The sequence below is a fragment of the Crocuta crocuta genome, unplaced genomic scaffold, assembly GCF_008692635.1.
Source record: "Crocuta crocuta isolate KB4526 unplaced genomic scaffold, BGI_CrCroc_1.0 scaffold141, whole genome shotgun sequence".
NCBI classification, from domain to species: Eukaryota; Metazoa; Chordata; class Mammalia; order Carnivora; family Hyaenidae; genus Crocuta; species Crocuta crocuta.
Genome location: NW_027527951.1, coordinates 7,460,272 through 7,476,470, shown reverse-complemented (window position 1 = coordinate 7,476,470; position 16,199 = coordinate 7,460,272). Strand labels below are relative to the sequence as shown.

The window sequence follows — 16,199 nt, the reverse complement described above, 5'->3', positions numbered from 1 at the left end:
ATTTTTGTGATTTCATTCCATTACAAGACGGTTGAAGAATAGCAAGGCATCTACAGATGGACATCGGTACCTATTTCGTGGCCGGATCAATACAGAAGTGATGGAAGTGGAGAATGTGGATGATGGCACAGGTAGGTAATTAGTAGTTTTAAAATGAAACACCAATAGTAAACTCCCTCAAAAGACAGTCTTCTCACACGAATACTTCTTTTGTAGTGCATTACAGTTTAGGGATACTTTGTTAAGTAGAGCAGTTGGAGGAGAAAGGCAAGATAAGGAAGAATAGGATTCTTGTTAAAGTGGGAAATTATATTTGGGTGAAACACTAGCATTCAACACAGATATATGAAGAAATTACTGAATAGGAGTGACATACACACTCATATTCCCTGGTATAGCCAGCATGAGTGCAGAAAATAATGAATGGATTTATTTTCTTTTTAAGTTATACTATATTTTATAAGTATATATGTGATTTTTTTATATTAAATATATTCTATTATATAACATAATATATATTTCATATAATATATTATATTCTGTAATATAATATAGAAAGCTCTAGATTTGTTTTAGCTATATAGCCATTATGTGTATAACCATGTCAGTTTTCTTATAGAGGAAAGTTGTGGATGGTTTGTGTGGTTTGTGGAAAGTTGTGTGGTTTCTGTATTTTAAGGGCTTGTTTTAAGTATTTTATTACTTATAGATGGTACATCTTTGCAGATTTGAAGGTACAGACATTGATGTGTCGGTTCATGAAATCACGATTAGTCACAAACATTAAATAAAATGAAGTTAAATAAGTTATTTTTATTTGAAAAAATATATGAATCCTATTATATGATTATATACTAGTCTATAATATGAATGTTTGGTAAATTGGATCACGTTTTTCCTCAGTGATTTTAATTAGATTTCAAAGATAGGCTTCAAGGAGAAAAAGACAAGGTGGAGTAAAATATATTAATTGTTGCTAAATGATTTTATACAGAAGTGTCTGTATAATACTCCATTTAAGATCAGATTGGGGCATAGGTCAGCTCCCCACTACCACATACCTTTGTTACTGTCCCTTAATCCCAGAGGGGAGAAGAATGTTTATCATACAGGGGTGCAGATCTTCAAAAATGCTCACCTGTGTGCCATTTCTCTAACCCATTGTTGGTATCCTAAAAATTGTCCAGAACATAAGATAATAAAGCATGATTGTTGCAGGTAAGGGGGAAAGACGTGCAATGAGCAAAACTCAGGTGTACTGCCCAGGAGCCAAGTTGTCATGGAATAGGGGAGGGATGGAGGTGTGGAGCTGTCTGATGGCTGGCACAGCTGAAAATCCCTTTCTGTGCTTCAGGCTATAATACAGGTGCAAATACATGCTCACATGTGGGACCTAGTAGGTTATCTTTCCTTGGCAGAATGTGCACAATATTTTTTAAAATTTTCTTTGATATCTATTTATTTTTTGAGACAGAGATTTAGTGAGTGGGGGCAGGGTGGAGAGAGAGAGGGGGAGACAGAGAATCCCAAGCAGACTCCACATAGTCAGTGCAGAGCCCAAATGCGGGACCCAAACTCACGAACCTTGAGATCATGACCAGAGCCAAAGTCAGACGCTTAACTGACTGAGCCACCTAGGCACCCCTACAATATTTTTATAAGGTGGCATTAATTCATTTTAATGCTTTGAGAGGAGACTAGTGACACTTAGGAATGTTGCCTGTCTAAAATGTGAACAGCTCTCTTGCTTCAGTAACCCCATTGCTAAAGAGAATATCCAAAAGTCCATGTACTTAGGTCGGGGGAAGTAAGGCAGGGGAAGGCACACTCTTTTACTTCTTGGCCTCATCTCTCCCCAGTGGAACCACCTGTCCCCTGTTGCTTCAGCCTTTGTTTTCTTCACACGGCTCCCGGGTCTCACTTTTTTTCCTCTCCCGCAGATGGTGTGGTTGTTCCATTCATGCCATCTGCATTGGTCATCTAAGTGAATTTTGGTAAACTGTGATGAATTTTGATAATGATTACTATGCTGTGGGAAATGGGGGCATAAGATAAAGAAATGGAAGAGCCCAGGGCATTTGGAGGCATGGGCATAAAGTAGCATCTTCAGCATATTTGTGTCAGATGTATGGGAGTCAGCCTGTGTGGGGTGATAGAGCTTTAATACAAATGGTCTTTGGATTTAGCCCCATGAAAAAGTTCTTTTAATGCTGGTAAGATTCTAGCCTTCAGTATCTCAGTACCTGAGGCACAGGAGCATTATAGAAACAAGGCCGCAGACCCTGGTAGATACAAATCAGTGGGGAAGACAGGACATTTCAGGATATTTCATGATAAGTTCTCTAATGAGTTCTTCCAAGGCTCAGTTTTCATTGAAATATGATGAAGAAATTAATCACACTTTGTATTATTCAGTTAAGGTTTTGTTTCCCCCTTAAACATATATATGCAGCATGTTGCAGAAATTTGGCTGCAAAAACTTGCTAAAATGTCACTTAAAGAAATTTTAGGCTCCAGCTGGATACCTTCCCTTTGCTTCCTGCAAAGAAAAGTTGGTTTTCTCATAAATGTGCCTACTAGGTCTTTGGAAGGGAATATGTATCCTCTGCCAGGTCATGGAAATTTAAAAATAGAATTTCTTAATACAAATAGGATCTTGTAGACCAACTCATATACCCTGTTAACGTTTTAGATGATAGAAATGAGGCCACACTTAAGAACTAACTCATCCACATTTACCCAGTTGTTTAGAATGGAGCTGGGACTGGAGTAGGGTTTCTCAGGTGCCCATGGCCACACCTTGAGAAACATGGGGCAGCAGCTCCATATGAATTTTAAATGTATGGGGACCACTGAAGAGCAGTGAAGAGGTAAGGCATTAATGTGTAGAGATTGACTTTGGTTGGATGTTAGTTTTAAGAGACAATCTGGGTGCTGCAGCAACTTTCTCCTTTGTCTTCTTGATCATTTCCATCATGGAATCTCTTATTTTTGTCGTTGTTGTTGTTGTTGTTTTTATGAGCTCAAGTTTTAAGTGTTCTTACTATCTACTCATAAGTGGGAGCTCTGATGCTGATAGATCTCAGCAGAGCTGATCAATGTCCATATACCAAGTTCTTCTCATACTAGGACCCTGGATGAGTTCAGTGAGGGATGGCAAATACTGTCAGGCTTTCCTGCTCATTGCCAAACCACTTGCATTCACACTGTTGATCACTGCAATAAGAGTTAAATATATTGTTTAGATATCAGTTTCTTGATGTTTTGAGTAATACTTTTTGACCGTTTCTTTTGTTTCATAGCCTGAGTATATGGTACTTGGCTAGCTTTCATCTTATGAAAACTCATGCTATTGAAAGGATACCAGCGTTTCCACTGAGAGTTATAGTAGTATCAGTTTTAGAAAAAACTCATCTCATTATGTAAAACTGTGCTGAATTAAGAGTGAGGAATTTGCGAACTGTATAGCTTCAAAGTAATTAGTGAATTGTTCAGGGCTGCCCCTTGGATTTTTGTCTTTTTGGAAAAAACATCAGTGCCTGGAGACTGTAGAACTTGGATATTTTACACTTAATGAATGACAATTTTCCATTCCTTTTTGACACTTCCTATAGAATTAATTATATTTTAGATCCATTGAAACTTGCAAATTCCTGCACTTGCCATTAATGTTCTTTCAGTAAAAAATTATTTTTAATATATTTTTTTAAATTTTTAAATTTTTTTTCATTCTACTAATGAAAAACACTGTTAGGCTTTTCCATGATCTTTATGTAGCTGTTCTTTATAAGTAAGTTCAATTCAAAGTTATTTTTTAGAATGAAGTTATTGAGGGGTGCCTGGATGGCTCAGTTGGTTGAGCACCAACTTCAGCTCAGGTCATGATTCATAACTTCGAGCCAAGCCCCATGTCGGGCTCTGTGCTTACAGCTCAGAGCCTGGAGCTGCTTCAGATTCTGTGTCTCCTTCTCTGCCCCTCTCCCACTTGCACCCTGTTTCTCTCTCTCTCCCAAAAATAAATTATTTTTTAAAAAGTATCAAAAAAAGAGTGAAGTTATTAAGAAATGTGCTGTGATTGAAATTATGAAGCCATTTATATATCACTAAATGTATCATATATTTCTTTTGAAATAAATGAGAATCAATTGCTTATTTTTTGTAACACTGATAATTTGGTAACTGTGATATCATTATGATATATATACTACACTTGATACACATGTGTGTATATACATACACTTATGTATATACATACATATGTATGTACACACGTACACTTATGTATGTACATACATATGTATGTACTCACATATTTGTATATATGTTTAAAATTATTTATGAGTTTTAAAATAAGCGTGTTATTTTAAATAATAAAGTAGTTAGCACATAAACTTTAAAAAGGAACATTATCCTTTCATTTTAAATTATTATTATTTTTTTCAATGTTTTATTTATTTCTGAGAGAGAGAGAGCATGAACAGGGAGGGTCAGAGAGAGAGACACACACAGAATCTGAAACAAGCTCCAGGCTCTGAGCTAACTGTTAGCACAGAGCCCGACACGGGGCTAGAACCCACGAACTATGAAATCATGACCTGAGCCGAAGCCGGACAATTAACTGACTGAGCCACCCAGGCACCCCTCCTTTCATTTTAAATTATTAGGTGACATAAGCTATTGTTTCAAAATATCATATTGGTACAGAAATGAACCTATCATTTGACAGAGTAGATTTTACAATCAGTTAACAATTTCGCTTTCTGTACATGAAACCATAGCCACATGCAATCACAAGCTGACCTCTCTGGTTTTGAGTTCAGTCATACATTTCCAAGGGCAGTTTGAATGCACAGGTTGTAGTGGTTAGTCAAGGCTTCATGGAAGATGCAGGTACACTTTAAAGAGAATAAAATGTTGCTTAGGCAGAGAGCAGGGCTGGGTAATTTGATGAGAGCCTCAGCCTGGAGAACAGGTAAGTAGTCACATCACAAGGAGGAAAGCAGTGAAGAGTGGCAGGGCCACAGAGGAATGCAGTAGAAAATGGCATTGTTCCATAGAGTGGGGTCAGTTTAAAGAGAAGCTCTAAAGCAGTCCTCCATGTTTTCACTTGATTCAGTGAAATCAAAGTATTTGTCAACACAGAGCCCGATGTGGGGCTCAAACCCACAAACCATGAGATCATGACCTGAGCCGAAGTCGGACGCTTAACCAACTGAGACAACCAGGTGCCCCTAAAAATTCCTTTTAAAAACAGATGGCAGGCTGCCTGGGTAGCTCAGTGGTTGAGCATCCAACTTCAGCTTGGGTCATGATATGACTTATGGGTTTTAGCCCCGCGTGAGGCTCTGCAATGATAGTTCAGAGCCTGGAGTCTGCTTTGGATTCTGTATCTCCCTCTCTCTGTGTCCTTCCCCTGCTCTCACTCTCTCCCTCTCTCTCTCAAAATAAACATAATAACAAAATTAAAAAAACAAAAACAGATTGCAGTTTCCTGATGGGGGAAATCTTCTGCCAGTTTGAATCTGTATTTGATCAGAAATTGTTATTATTAATAGGATTATGACACAGTATATGTAATATTATGGCATATGTGTATATATTTATTATATATAATGTATCATATTATATGATATTATATATAATATCCAATATAATTCTCTCCTGGCTCAGACATAACCTAGAAATTTTTAAAGTTTATTATTTATTTTGAGAGAGAGAGAGAGAGTGAGCAAGCAGGGGAGGAGCAGAGAGAGAGAGAGGGAGGGGGAGAGAATTCCAAGCAGGCCCTGCACTGTCAGTGCAGAGCCTGATGTGGGGCTCAAATTCACACTGAGAGACCATAACCTGAGCCAAAACTTAACCGACCGAGCCACCCAGGTGCACTACTGTAAGTTGGAATGTTTAAGGACCCTTAATATACAGATTCATTTGAGAATGCATTTTTGGAATAGTTAATCTGATCACAGATACCTTGTGGTGATTTTGGAGCTAAAAAGACCACAGACACTAGATTATGTGAGCATGAGTGCTAACCGTGTCTGCCTGTACTCAGAACTCACCAAATAAAATAGGCCATTTGTGAAAAAACAAAGAAACAAAAAATAAGTACAGTGCCACAAAGCTATTTCTCTAAACCACCTTTAATGTTCTGTGGCTCACTTTCCTGTCCACCCACCATTACTGTTTAGTGACTGTCAGGGAGATGAATGAAAAGTGTCACTTTAAATTGGTGCAGGTGCTGACTCAGACCTTTGTTATATGTTTTTCCATTTTGGAATCTTTGCTTTACAGACTGTCATGCCAGTAAAGTCTGGATACAAGTAACATCACTATTCCCTACCTGCTATTAGGCAGAGAGCTGCCATAGAGGGTTTCCTGTTGACATTTTCAAATCCAGCTTGACAGGGTAGCCAAAGTTATGCGAAGACCTCGAAAAAAACAATGTGAATTCATACTCAAAGAAAAACCTCTTTCTATATGGAACGATGTGGTTTTTAAGAGTGTGTATTTGAGGTCAGGGGCATCTGGGTGGCTCAGTCAGTTGGGCATCTGGCTTCGGCTCAGGTTATGATCTCACAGTTCATGGGTTTGAGCTCTGCATTTGGCTCTGGGCTGACAGCTCAGAGCCTAGAGCCTGCTTCAGATTCTGTGTTTCTCTTTTTCTCTGCCCTCCCCTACTTATGCTCTGTCTCTCTCTGTCCCTCAAAAATAAATAAACATTAAAAAAAATTTAAAGAGTGCGTATTTTTCAGTTTTTCATGAGCAATGTTAATGGATTAGCATTTGTACCTTTCCATTTATTGAAGATTAGGTAAATGTACTCTTGGTATGTTCCATTCATTTGTTCTGATTCTTATTGTGTGGTTCATTAAACAGCTGAAAATTGTTCTGTGGGGTATACTCTGCTTTTGAAACCTAGAATAATATTTCAAAGTAATATCAGAAATACAAAATGAATCTGACACCTTGGATATTTGATTATTGAGATGAAAATTCTTTTAAACGTTCTTCTTTTATTGCTTTAGGAACTTTAACAATATTTTTGGACATAGAGGAAAGGAATGTTAATAGTTCAGATGTTCAGTTTCATATAATAATATTAAGAGTTAGAAGTGTTCTATTCCTGAGTACTGAATACATTTAATATATAAACATTTTATGTTTTGATTTTATGTTCTTCAATTTACACATTTGAAGCAAAGATACTTTTATGAATTCAATGTTGTTAGAATTTTTGTGAATTGAATTGTTGTGTTGATATAATATTATATATTATATTTGTTGTTCACCTTTACCCCCATTAATTTCCAGCTGATTTCCATAGTAGCGGACACATTGTTATCAATGGATGGAAGATACATAACACAGCAAAAAATAAATGGTTTGTGTGCATGGCAAAAACACCTGAAGAGAAACACGAATGGTTTGAAGCTATTTTGAAAGAAAGAGAACGGCGAAAAGGTGGGTGTATGAATTGGGCACTATTACACTTTTGTGAAGATTCTAACTTAGCAAGAAAGCAGATAATGGGCAGAAAATTATGAGAAAGTAAAAAGGTGTATGATGTTCACCTTGATTTTCCATGTGAGGGAAGACCATTGCTAAAATACCTTATGGATACTTATTATCATTAAAAGAAAACTAAAGCCTTGTATAGTTAGTGAAATAATTATATTGTGGCCAGCAGTGTCTTTTAAATATTATATTAGTCTGTGGAGGCTGCTTTGACAGAATATCACAGACTCGGTGGCTTATAAGCAACAGGAATTTATAACTCACAGTTCTGGAGTCTAGGAGCCCAAGATTCAGTGTCTGGTAAGAGCAGTTTTCCAGTTCATAGAGAGCCATCTCCTCACTGTGTCCTCACATAGCAGAGGGGCAAGAGATCTATCTGGGGTCTTATTTAAAAGGCCATTAATCCCATCTGGAGGACTCTACTCTCATGACCTAATCACCTCCCAAACACCTTACCTCCTAATACCAGCATACTGGATGTCAGGTTTTAACATATGAATTTGGGAGGCATGCAGATGTTCAGTCTACAGCAAATAGTTTCATTTGCTTTAAAAGTTGTTCAATTTTTTTTGCACCTTATTCTCGCCATTTCTAAAGCATCATCACAGAGTTTTCCTATAAGAGACAAACTTCCATAGTATAAGGCAGTGTTCTAGGGCTTCCAAAAGTTGTTCTCTATATATGTAACAGTACAGTGAAAATTTTTAGACTAAATATGTCAGTGTCCCAATTATAGATTAAGGCCTTTGGTTATACATTAAGTTTTTACAGTGCCTTTGAATATAATGCAAGCCAATAAGGAGTTTGTTCACATGAGAAGTGCTGGTTCAAAATTGCTTCACGATTTTAGCAAGATTCGCAAAAGGTATTTGATCCAGCAGTATTCAATTCTGTGAAGTTTATCCGCAATTAAGCACATTTCTGTATTTCAGCTAAGAAATAGAAATGCCTGTGTCACCACTATTTTCTTTAGCAAACAATTGATAAGAAACAAGACAATGTTTATTTCTTTTCCCAGAGACTTAAGAATAAAATATCTCATTGCTGATGAAATTTTGAAGCACAAAGAACCCATTCTTCTATCTTCAGAAATTTTCCCTTGAAGAATATACAAAGCTCCTATTTCGATTAAAATATTCATAGCACACATTTATACGAGTGTTACCAAAGCATTTTCAAATACTTAACTCCTTCGATTGATCTTGGATGGAGAACTAGTTAGAAAAATTTAAAACAAAGATTATGAATACTGAATAGCTGATTCTTTCAGTTTTGTTGAATCCAGAAATCAATTCAAATAGCGTAGCAAGTCATTTAAAAGGTAAAATACATTTTTCATCAAGTTGAACCTTTATTTATTTTTTCAGAATGACTATGCATACAGATAAACCTAAGGTGATAAAGGAAGGGAGGAAGGAAAGGAGAGAGAGAAAAAGAAAGAAAAGCAAGCACATCAGCGTATTGTATAAATGTATTTACATGTTAAGAGGTTCTATCCTTAATGGAGTATTCTCTATTATTGATGAGTGGTAATTGCCCGTTGTAAAAATAAAATTTTCATAAAAATTTTGTAGCTAGAAAACTAAAAATAATTCAAGTATTTCTTCTGCAACAGTTTGTCTGTCCCATCCGCTGACTGTGGGCATTCCCAGGCTTTCAGCTCTGATACTGGTCTCCTTTAAGATAGATTCTTGTCTGGGTTACCTATTCCCACCAGACTCACGTCCACATCTACACTACAACTTCCTCCCTCTCTCCTGAGCTTCCTACTCAGCATGACTCCTGGACTCTACCTGAATGTCCAAATTCAACCTGCACAGCACTGGACTCCTCTTTACCTGAAACCCTTTTCCAAATATTCCTCTAGCCCCACTCCCCAGTACGAGGCTCTTAGGTCAAAAGCTTGGAAGCCATCCTGATCTCTCTTTTCTCCATCATGCCTGCATTTAACCCTTTGCTATATCTTATCAATACTACTTCCTAAATATTTCTCAGCATCATTCTCTTTGCCCTGTAGCCCCTACTGTTGTCTTCAGGGGCTTGAACTTGCCTGGGTTTTTGAAGGTTCTTCCTAATGGTCTCCCTCTTTTTAAGCCCTGCACCCTTTACTTTGTTCCTGTATTGTCATCTTAGCTTTGTTTCCAAAGCAACAAAACTTTCTTTTTTGTCCTGCCCTGCTTCTCCCCTCCTTCTGGGGGAAACCCTTACATGCTTCCCTGATACCTCAGGGATGAAGTACATGGAAACTGCAGTTGAGTGAGGTCCCTGCCTTACCCATCAGTGTGTCCCCTGTCCTCTCACCTAGGGCCCAGAGCTGTGTGCCCCTGTGCTGCTTCACCTCAGGTAGCTCTTGTGATCTCTCTCTCTCTCTCTCTCTCTCTTTCTCTCTCTCTCTCAGTCTCTCTCTCTTTCTCTGGAGATACTGTTCATCTCTCTGCATCTAAACACTGGTCTTCTGTGAAACCTTAATATTCCTGTGTGGAGGCAAGATCCTCTGAATATGCCTCTATTGTATCACAGTTTCTCCTTTAAGGCTGTTTCCAGGGCTAACCTATTCAGTTGTGCCCACCTAAATCTGCAGAAGGGGTGCAGGGAGCCTGAGGTACAGCTGCTCTTCTTCCAGTGGCCAAACCACGTGCTTTTGGGCACAGTTAGCACAAAGGTGCCATATGGTCCTGGAGATCCTGTCTTGACCGTCTCCCTGGCATCTCATGAGCTTCTTGAAAATGAGGGTCTTAGTTCTATAGGAGCTCTGTATCTGCAATCCCCTGCACGTGGTAGACGTGAAATAAAGGTTTGTTTAATGAAGGCATGAGTGAAGAGACTTTTTCAGCTACCTGTCCTTTGTTTCATTTTTGATAGGTTTAAAATTAGGAATGGAGCAAGACACCTGGGTAATGATCTCTGAACAGGGTGAGAAACTTTATAAGATGATGTGCAAGCAAGGAAATCTGATCAAAGACAGGAAAAGAAAACTGACTACGTTCCCTAAATGCTTCCTTGGAAGGTAGGGTTGGTAGTCTAGGTGCATGTATTTCTTTCATATTTTTACTATCTCATGTGTTAACTTTCCTTTAATGATTTGTTTTTCTTTAATGAATATTTCTCTAAGCATTTTTTGAATATTTCTTTACTGTTAGCATTTCCTGGGCCATAGTGGGGTGAAGGGATGGATCTAGGGCCAGATCATACAAAACTTAAGATGTCTATCCATTCATCCATGACTTCCACAATTTCAGATGTACTGTGTTCCCAGAGCAAAGTGGAGGTTGAGGTCAGGAAGGGGGTGGCAAGCAGGGGGATTTGCCTATAAGGGACAAAGTCTGGCAAGAATCTGAGTACAGGGCCTACGAGTCAGAGAAGACTGGAGAAGTGAAGACATACAGTCTAACCTGGCAATTAATTCAGAACTTTGACAGCTGGGCTCAGCATGAAGGCCTATCGATGAGGAGTCTGGAAAAGTAGGGCATGCAAGGAGCCTGGCACAGAGCAACAGGCAGGGAAGTCACCTGAGCTTTTAGCATAGATTGGCTCTGTGCCCTTATGTATGTAGAATATCTGCTGAGTTCAGCCCACAGGGCTGAAGGGAAGGGCGGCCACCTTCAGGTACCACTGATTAGGCCAGTCCCTGTGCTGGCTTTTTCCTATACATTCTTTCTAATCCTCAAATGCATATGTAAGAGTTAAAACCTTTATATTTTTTAAATATTCAAAACCTAACGATCAGGGAGTGTACCATGCCCACATTCATACAGCTAGTAAATGCCAGTGTCAACTCTATATGGAGCAGTATTTGAAAGCTCCGATTTCCCCATCAGACCGTCTCTGTGCAGATTTGGTCCTACCTCTGGCTAGTTGAGAGATTTGGAAAGTTTAAATTTTCTTTTCCTCTCTAAAAATGGAGATGATTGTAGTGCTTACCTGTAATACCTACCAGAATGCCTTCTTGATTAGTTATGTAGACACAACAAAATAACTATAGGTCGCAACAGCTCCCAACCCCATTAGAGGAAGATAAGCCAGGAAACCCTGGCCTGCAGGGCTGCATGGGGTAGCTTCATCAGTGGGCATGGTCCTCACAGCTGCCAGCAAGCTAGGGTCGCCATCATTGGTAGGCCCCCAGGTGACACTCAGGCAAGAGAAAGAACAGATATGAGCCCACCTTGACTTGGAAACTTCAAGCTGCAAAGACTCTTTCTTTCTTTCTTTCTTTCTTTCTTTCTTTCTTTCTTTCTTTCTTTCTTTCTTTCTTTCTTTCTTTCTTTCTTTCTTTTCTTCCTTTCTTTCCTTTCTTTTCCTTCCTTCCTTCCTTCCTTCCTTCCTTATCTGTCTATCTTTCTTTTCTGTGTTTATTTATTTTTGAGAGTGCAAGTGGGGGAGAGGTAGAGAGAGGGGGACAGAGGAGCCGAAGCAGGCTCTGTGCTGACAGCAGCAAGTCCGATGTGAAGCTTGAACTCAGAACTGTGAAGTTGGACAATCTACTGCCCAACCCAGTTGCCCCATGGAGACAGTACTTCTTATACTAACCTTTGAGGCATAACTTCCCAGCTTCTCATAGGGACATGCTTACTTATAAGAGAGTCACTTCAAGCTATGGCTTCTCACCAGATATTTATTCATATTGCATTTAGCCATTAGGGGTCTTCTTACCATAAGACTGCTGCCTGCAGCACAGCTGATGCCCTGCCTTCATCAGGTTCTAGGAAACAGCTACAAAGTTAATCAAGGGTTGAGTTTTCCTAATTTAAAAAGCAGGGGTTTTGTTAACCCTTTACCCTGACCATAGTGCATGTTAGTTACAATGATCATAAGCCTTCTCCAGAGCACCTGGTACACAGGAGAGACTCAATAAATTTTAGCTATGTCCATTGTGGCTTTTTCCATAACAGCATACTACCTCTGTGTTACAGCCTGGGTTGGAGATTATTTTTGACTGGATCACAATCCTTTTGCATTATGTTAATGGGATCTTCTTGTGGTTTGAGTAGGTCCCACAATAAAGCCACCCATTAACTTCCTTTTGTACCCCTTCTCTTTTTTTTATCCTATCCTCCTAATTTATAGAAATACTTAAGAAGTGCTCTTTTCCTTTGACACATTCAGGAATCTGCTGACATCAGAACAAAATGATGCTTTAGCTACATGTTAACCAGCTCAACTCACCTGTCAGCCACTGATATTTAGTAAGCGCTCAAAATGTGCCTGGTACGGGGGCCTTTATCAGCTCATTTAATCCTGTGACAGCACTAGGGGGTTGATATTCTTATCATTTTTGTGCTATTCGAGGACAAAACTGAAGTTTTACTTCTTTTTAAGTTTTCTTTCTTTTGGGTGGCTCCTTTTTAATAAAAGAATTCAAAGCATTTTAACAATTTCTTCTGCCTTAAAATGTACTTTTTAGATTAGATATCCATTTTTAGAATTTCATGTCCCTTGGTTATTTGACTTTAGCCATATGCATTGCTTTTGGTTTTGAAGTAAATGGAAAAGTAATTTCCTGACATTTTCCATAGCTTGGCTTCTCTGACCTCTGTGCAAAATTAAAAACATTCTAAAATGTATTCATTACTTTATGTAAAAGTTCAGATGTCAGGCTTTTATAACATGAACACAATAAAATATTTTATTGTCAAGTGTTTCTATATTTAGTGTCCTCCTAAGGATACCACACAGCCATAACAATGATCACGACCCGGCTGGTGCTCTCCTGTGTTGCAAAACATCATCCTACTTATCTTTGATATCTGGGGCTCCTCTCCCCACCCCAAAATGGTGACAGATGTGAGCTGTCATCCTCTCTGTCCTTTAACAGCCACCACAGATGTATGTGGTGGACAGTTCTGATGGATGGTTTTATGCTGGAGTATTCATTTTGGATGACAGTTTAGATACAACAATGAATTTACTAAATAAGTAAGACTTTCCTATGGCTTTGGTGTGTATTAATTTTATATTGCTGCAAAATAAGTTACCACACATCTAGTGGCTTGAAACAACACCCATTCATTAGCTCATAATTCTATAGGTCAGAAAGAAATCCAAGTCAGCAATACTGGATTGTGTGCTCAGGGTCTCACAAGGCCAAAATCAAGGTTATGGGCTGGGCTGAGGCTGGTCCCTTATCTTAAGGCTCTGAGGGAAAATTCACTTCCAAGCACACTGAAGTTGTGGCAGAATTCAGTCCTCTGTGGCTGTAAGAATAAGTCCTGTTTCTGTGCTGACTGTTGGCCAGGACCACTCTCAATTAGAAGCTGCCTGCCTTCCTTGCTACATGGCCCCTTGATCTTCAAAGGCGGTAGTGGCACACTGAATCTTCTCGTGCTTTCAGTTTTCCTCACTTACTTTTGTGCCACCAGCCTGAGAAAACTCTGCTTCAAAGTACTCAACTAATTGGTCAAGCCCACTTGAATAATTTACATATTTTAAGGGCAGCTGATTTGGGATTTTAGTTACATATACAAAATCCATTAACAGCACTACCTAAATTAGGATTTGATCACAAAAACAAGGGATGGGATTCTTTTTTTTCCTAATATTTATTTTTGAGAGAGAGAGCGAGCAAGCAAGCAGGGGAGAGGCAGAGAGAGAGGGAGATACAGAATCCAAAGCAGGCTCCAGTCTCTAAGCTGTCAGCACAGAGCTGGATGTGGGGCTAAAGTTTGTGAAAGGAGAGATCATGACCTGAGCCAAAGTTAGACTCTTAACTGACTAAGCCCCCCAGGTGCCCCAAGGGATGGGATTCTTGATAGCGGGACAAGAGGACATGTTTAGAATTCTGTCTACCATCCGGGGTGTGCATTGTTTTTGGTGTGCCTTCTTGGAGTTTCAAACACACTGGTTCTGGGCGCCTGGGTGGCTCAGTAGGTTAAGCATCCGACTTTGGCTCAGGTCATGATCTCACAGTTTGTGGGTTCTAGCCCCACGTCGGGCTCTGTGCTGACAGCTCAGAGCCTGGAGCCTGTTTCAGATTCTGTCTCCCTCTCTCTCTGAGCCTCCCCTGCTCATGCTGTCTCTCTCTCTCTCTCTCAGAAATAAATAAAACATAAAAAAACAACAACAAGAAGTAAACACACTGGTTCTCTGTGCCGCAAAGCCACATTCTAGTCTATTTCTTATATTAAGTCATTATTTTTCTATCTATATTTTGTTTGTTGGATATCTTTAGGATCTCTCATATTCTTTTTATAGTTAAAAGTACTCAAAAAATTTCCCTTTGTGTTTATTAGAGGTCTCAGTAAGTTGAATAGTTATTAAGTTTAATTTAGGTAAGCTATGGAGATTTGTTTTCTAGAATAGAGTAAAATTTAAATAATAATGAAGCTTTACATATGTGAAAAAATGCATGCTGAAGTGCACTGCAAATATTTTTTATATTTGAGACTCCTTCCATAGCTGATTGATGAAAGCATGGTACAAATAGACTTTTGGAGGAAAAAACTAACTTTTTCACTGGATTTCTATTGCAGTGAATTTGTATCGTGGCTGTTGGAAATTGGAGAGATTCACAGGCCCGAGGAAGGTGTTCACTTAGGACAAGCATTGTTAGAAAATGGAATCATCCACCATGGTAGTTCTTTTATTAAGTACTAAATTATTCTATTTATCCACAGATTGCATGTATGTTAATTTCATTAATCAAGTTAGCATAGAGCAAATCACCACATTATAGGATGCCTATGTGTTTTTAACAACATTTTCGAGTGACTAATAAATACAGAACTACATTTGAGGGAGTGTGGGGTTATGGTGATTTATTTGCTAAAGTTAACATCAATGACTACAACACAGGCAAGACTTAGAAATGCAGTTAAGTGTGGGAGTGTGGAGGAAGGAATGGCAAATTCTAACTGCAGTATTTGGGACCGTTTCATGAGGGAAAGGCCAGTAAGGTTGGACAGTGAGGAGAGTAGAACTCTCATGGGGACAGAAGGCAGAAGGATGTTCCACCCTGAGGAATAGTATAGATGCTCTGGCACAGGAGTGGTCAAATTCATGGTGGCCTTTTCAGGAACTAACACAGAATGTCACATGGCAAGACAGTATACTTCATGGATAAATATATTGGGGAGGGAGGATGTGGTGAGAAAGGCAGGCGCATCTGATCCCAGAAGATCTTAACTCTCTGGCTGTAATATAGGGGGCATATTCTGAAGGAGGTAAGAAAGTTATGGGCACTTTTAGGCAGAAGAGTGGCCAGAACTTGGCTTTAGAGCCCTTAGATACAGAAGTGTGGAACGTGGAATGAAGACATTTGAGACACTGTGGAGAGCCCTGTCTACCAGGAGACCCCCGCCTTTCCTGGCAGTGGGAGGTTGAGAGCTGTGTTCTTGGGCATGATGAGGGTGTGGCCCATCAGGGAGATTCTGGTGAAGCAGAAATACCATATCTGATACCTGTTGGATGTGGGAGATGAGGAGAGAAGAGCAAGATCAGGTTATTCTGAGCTTTCTATCTAGATGATGGGGATGATTATTCAGGAGAAGGAACAGAATGGGGAGAAGATAAAAGGTTTGCAGCAGGTTGGATATGAGACATCCACAGGAGAGCACTCAGTAAGAGGTTGGAAATGCGTGTGTAAAGCTCAGGGTAGAGAGAGATCCAGACACCAATTTAGGGATCATTTCGAGAGAGCACCAGATTGCTGAGAACATCAATAACAAAGACAGAAGAAAGCAGTGATCATG

General features: G+C 39.2%; 1 protein-coding gene across 1 annotated transcript in view; it reads left to right on the top strand.

Annotated features, from left to right (window-relative positions):
* Positions 1-16,199, top strand: part of PREX2 (phosphatidylinositol-3,4,5-trisphosphate dependent Rac exchange factor 2) — a 288,146-nt gene that overhangs the window by 108,047 nt on the left and 163,900 nt on the right. Inside the window, exons 8-11 of the mRNA XM_077752494.1 lie at positions 28-131; positions 7,312-7,461; positions 10,378-10,522; positions 14,982-15,082. Coding sequence (XP_077608620.1) covers positions 28-131; positions 7,312-7,461; positions 10,378-10,522; positions 14,982-15,082 — 500 coding nt within the window. The remainder of the gene's footprint in view (positions 1-27; positions 132-7,311; positions 7,462-10,377; positions 10,523-14,981; positions 15,083-16,199) is intronic.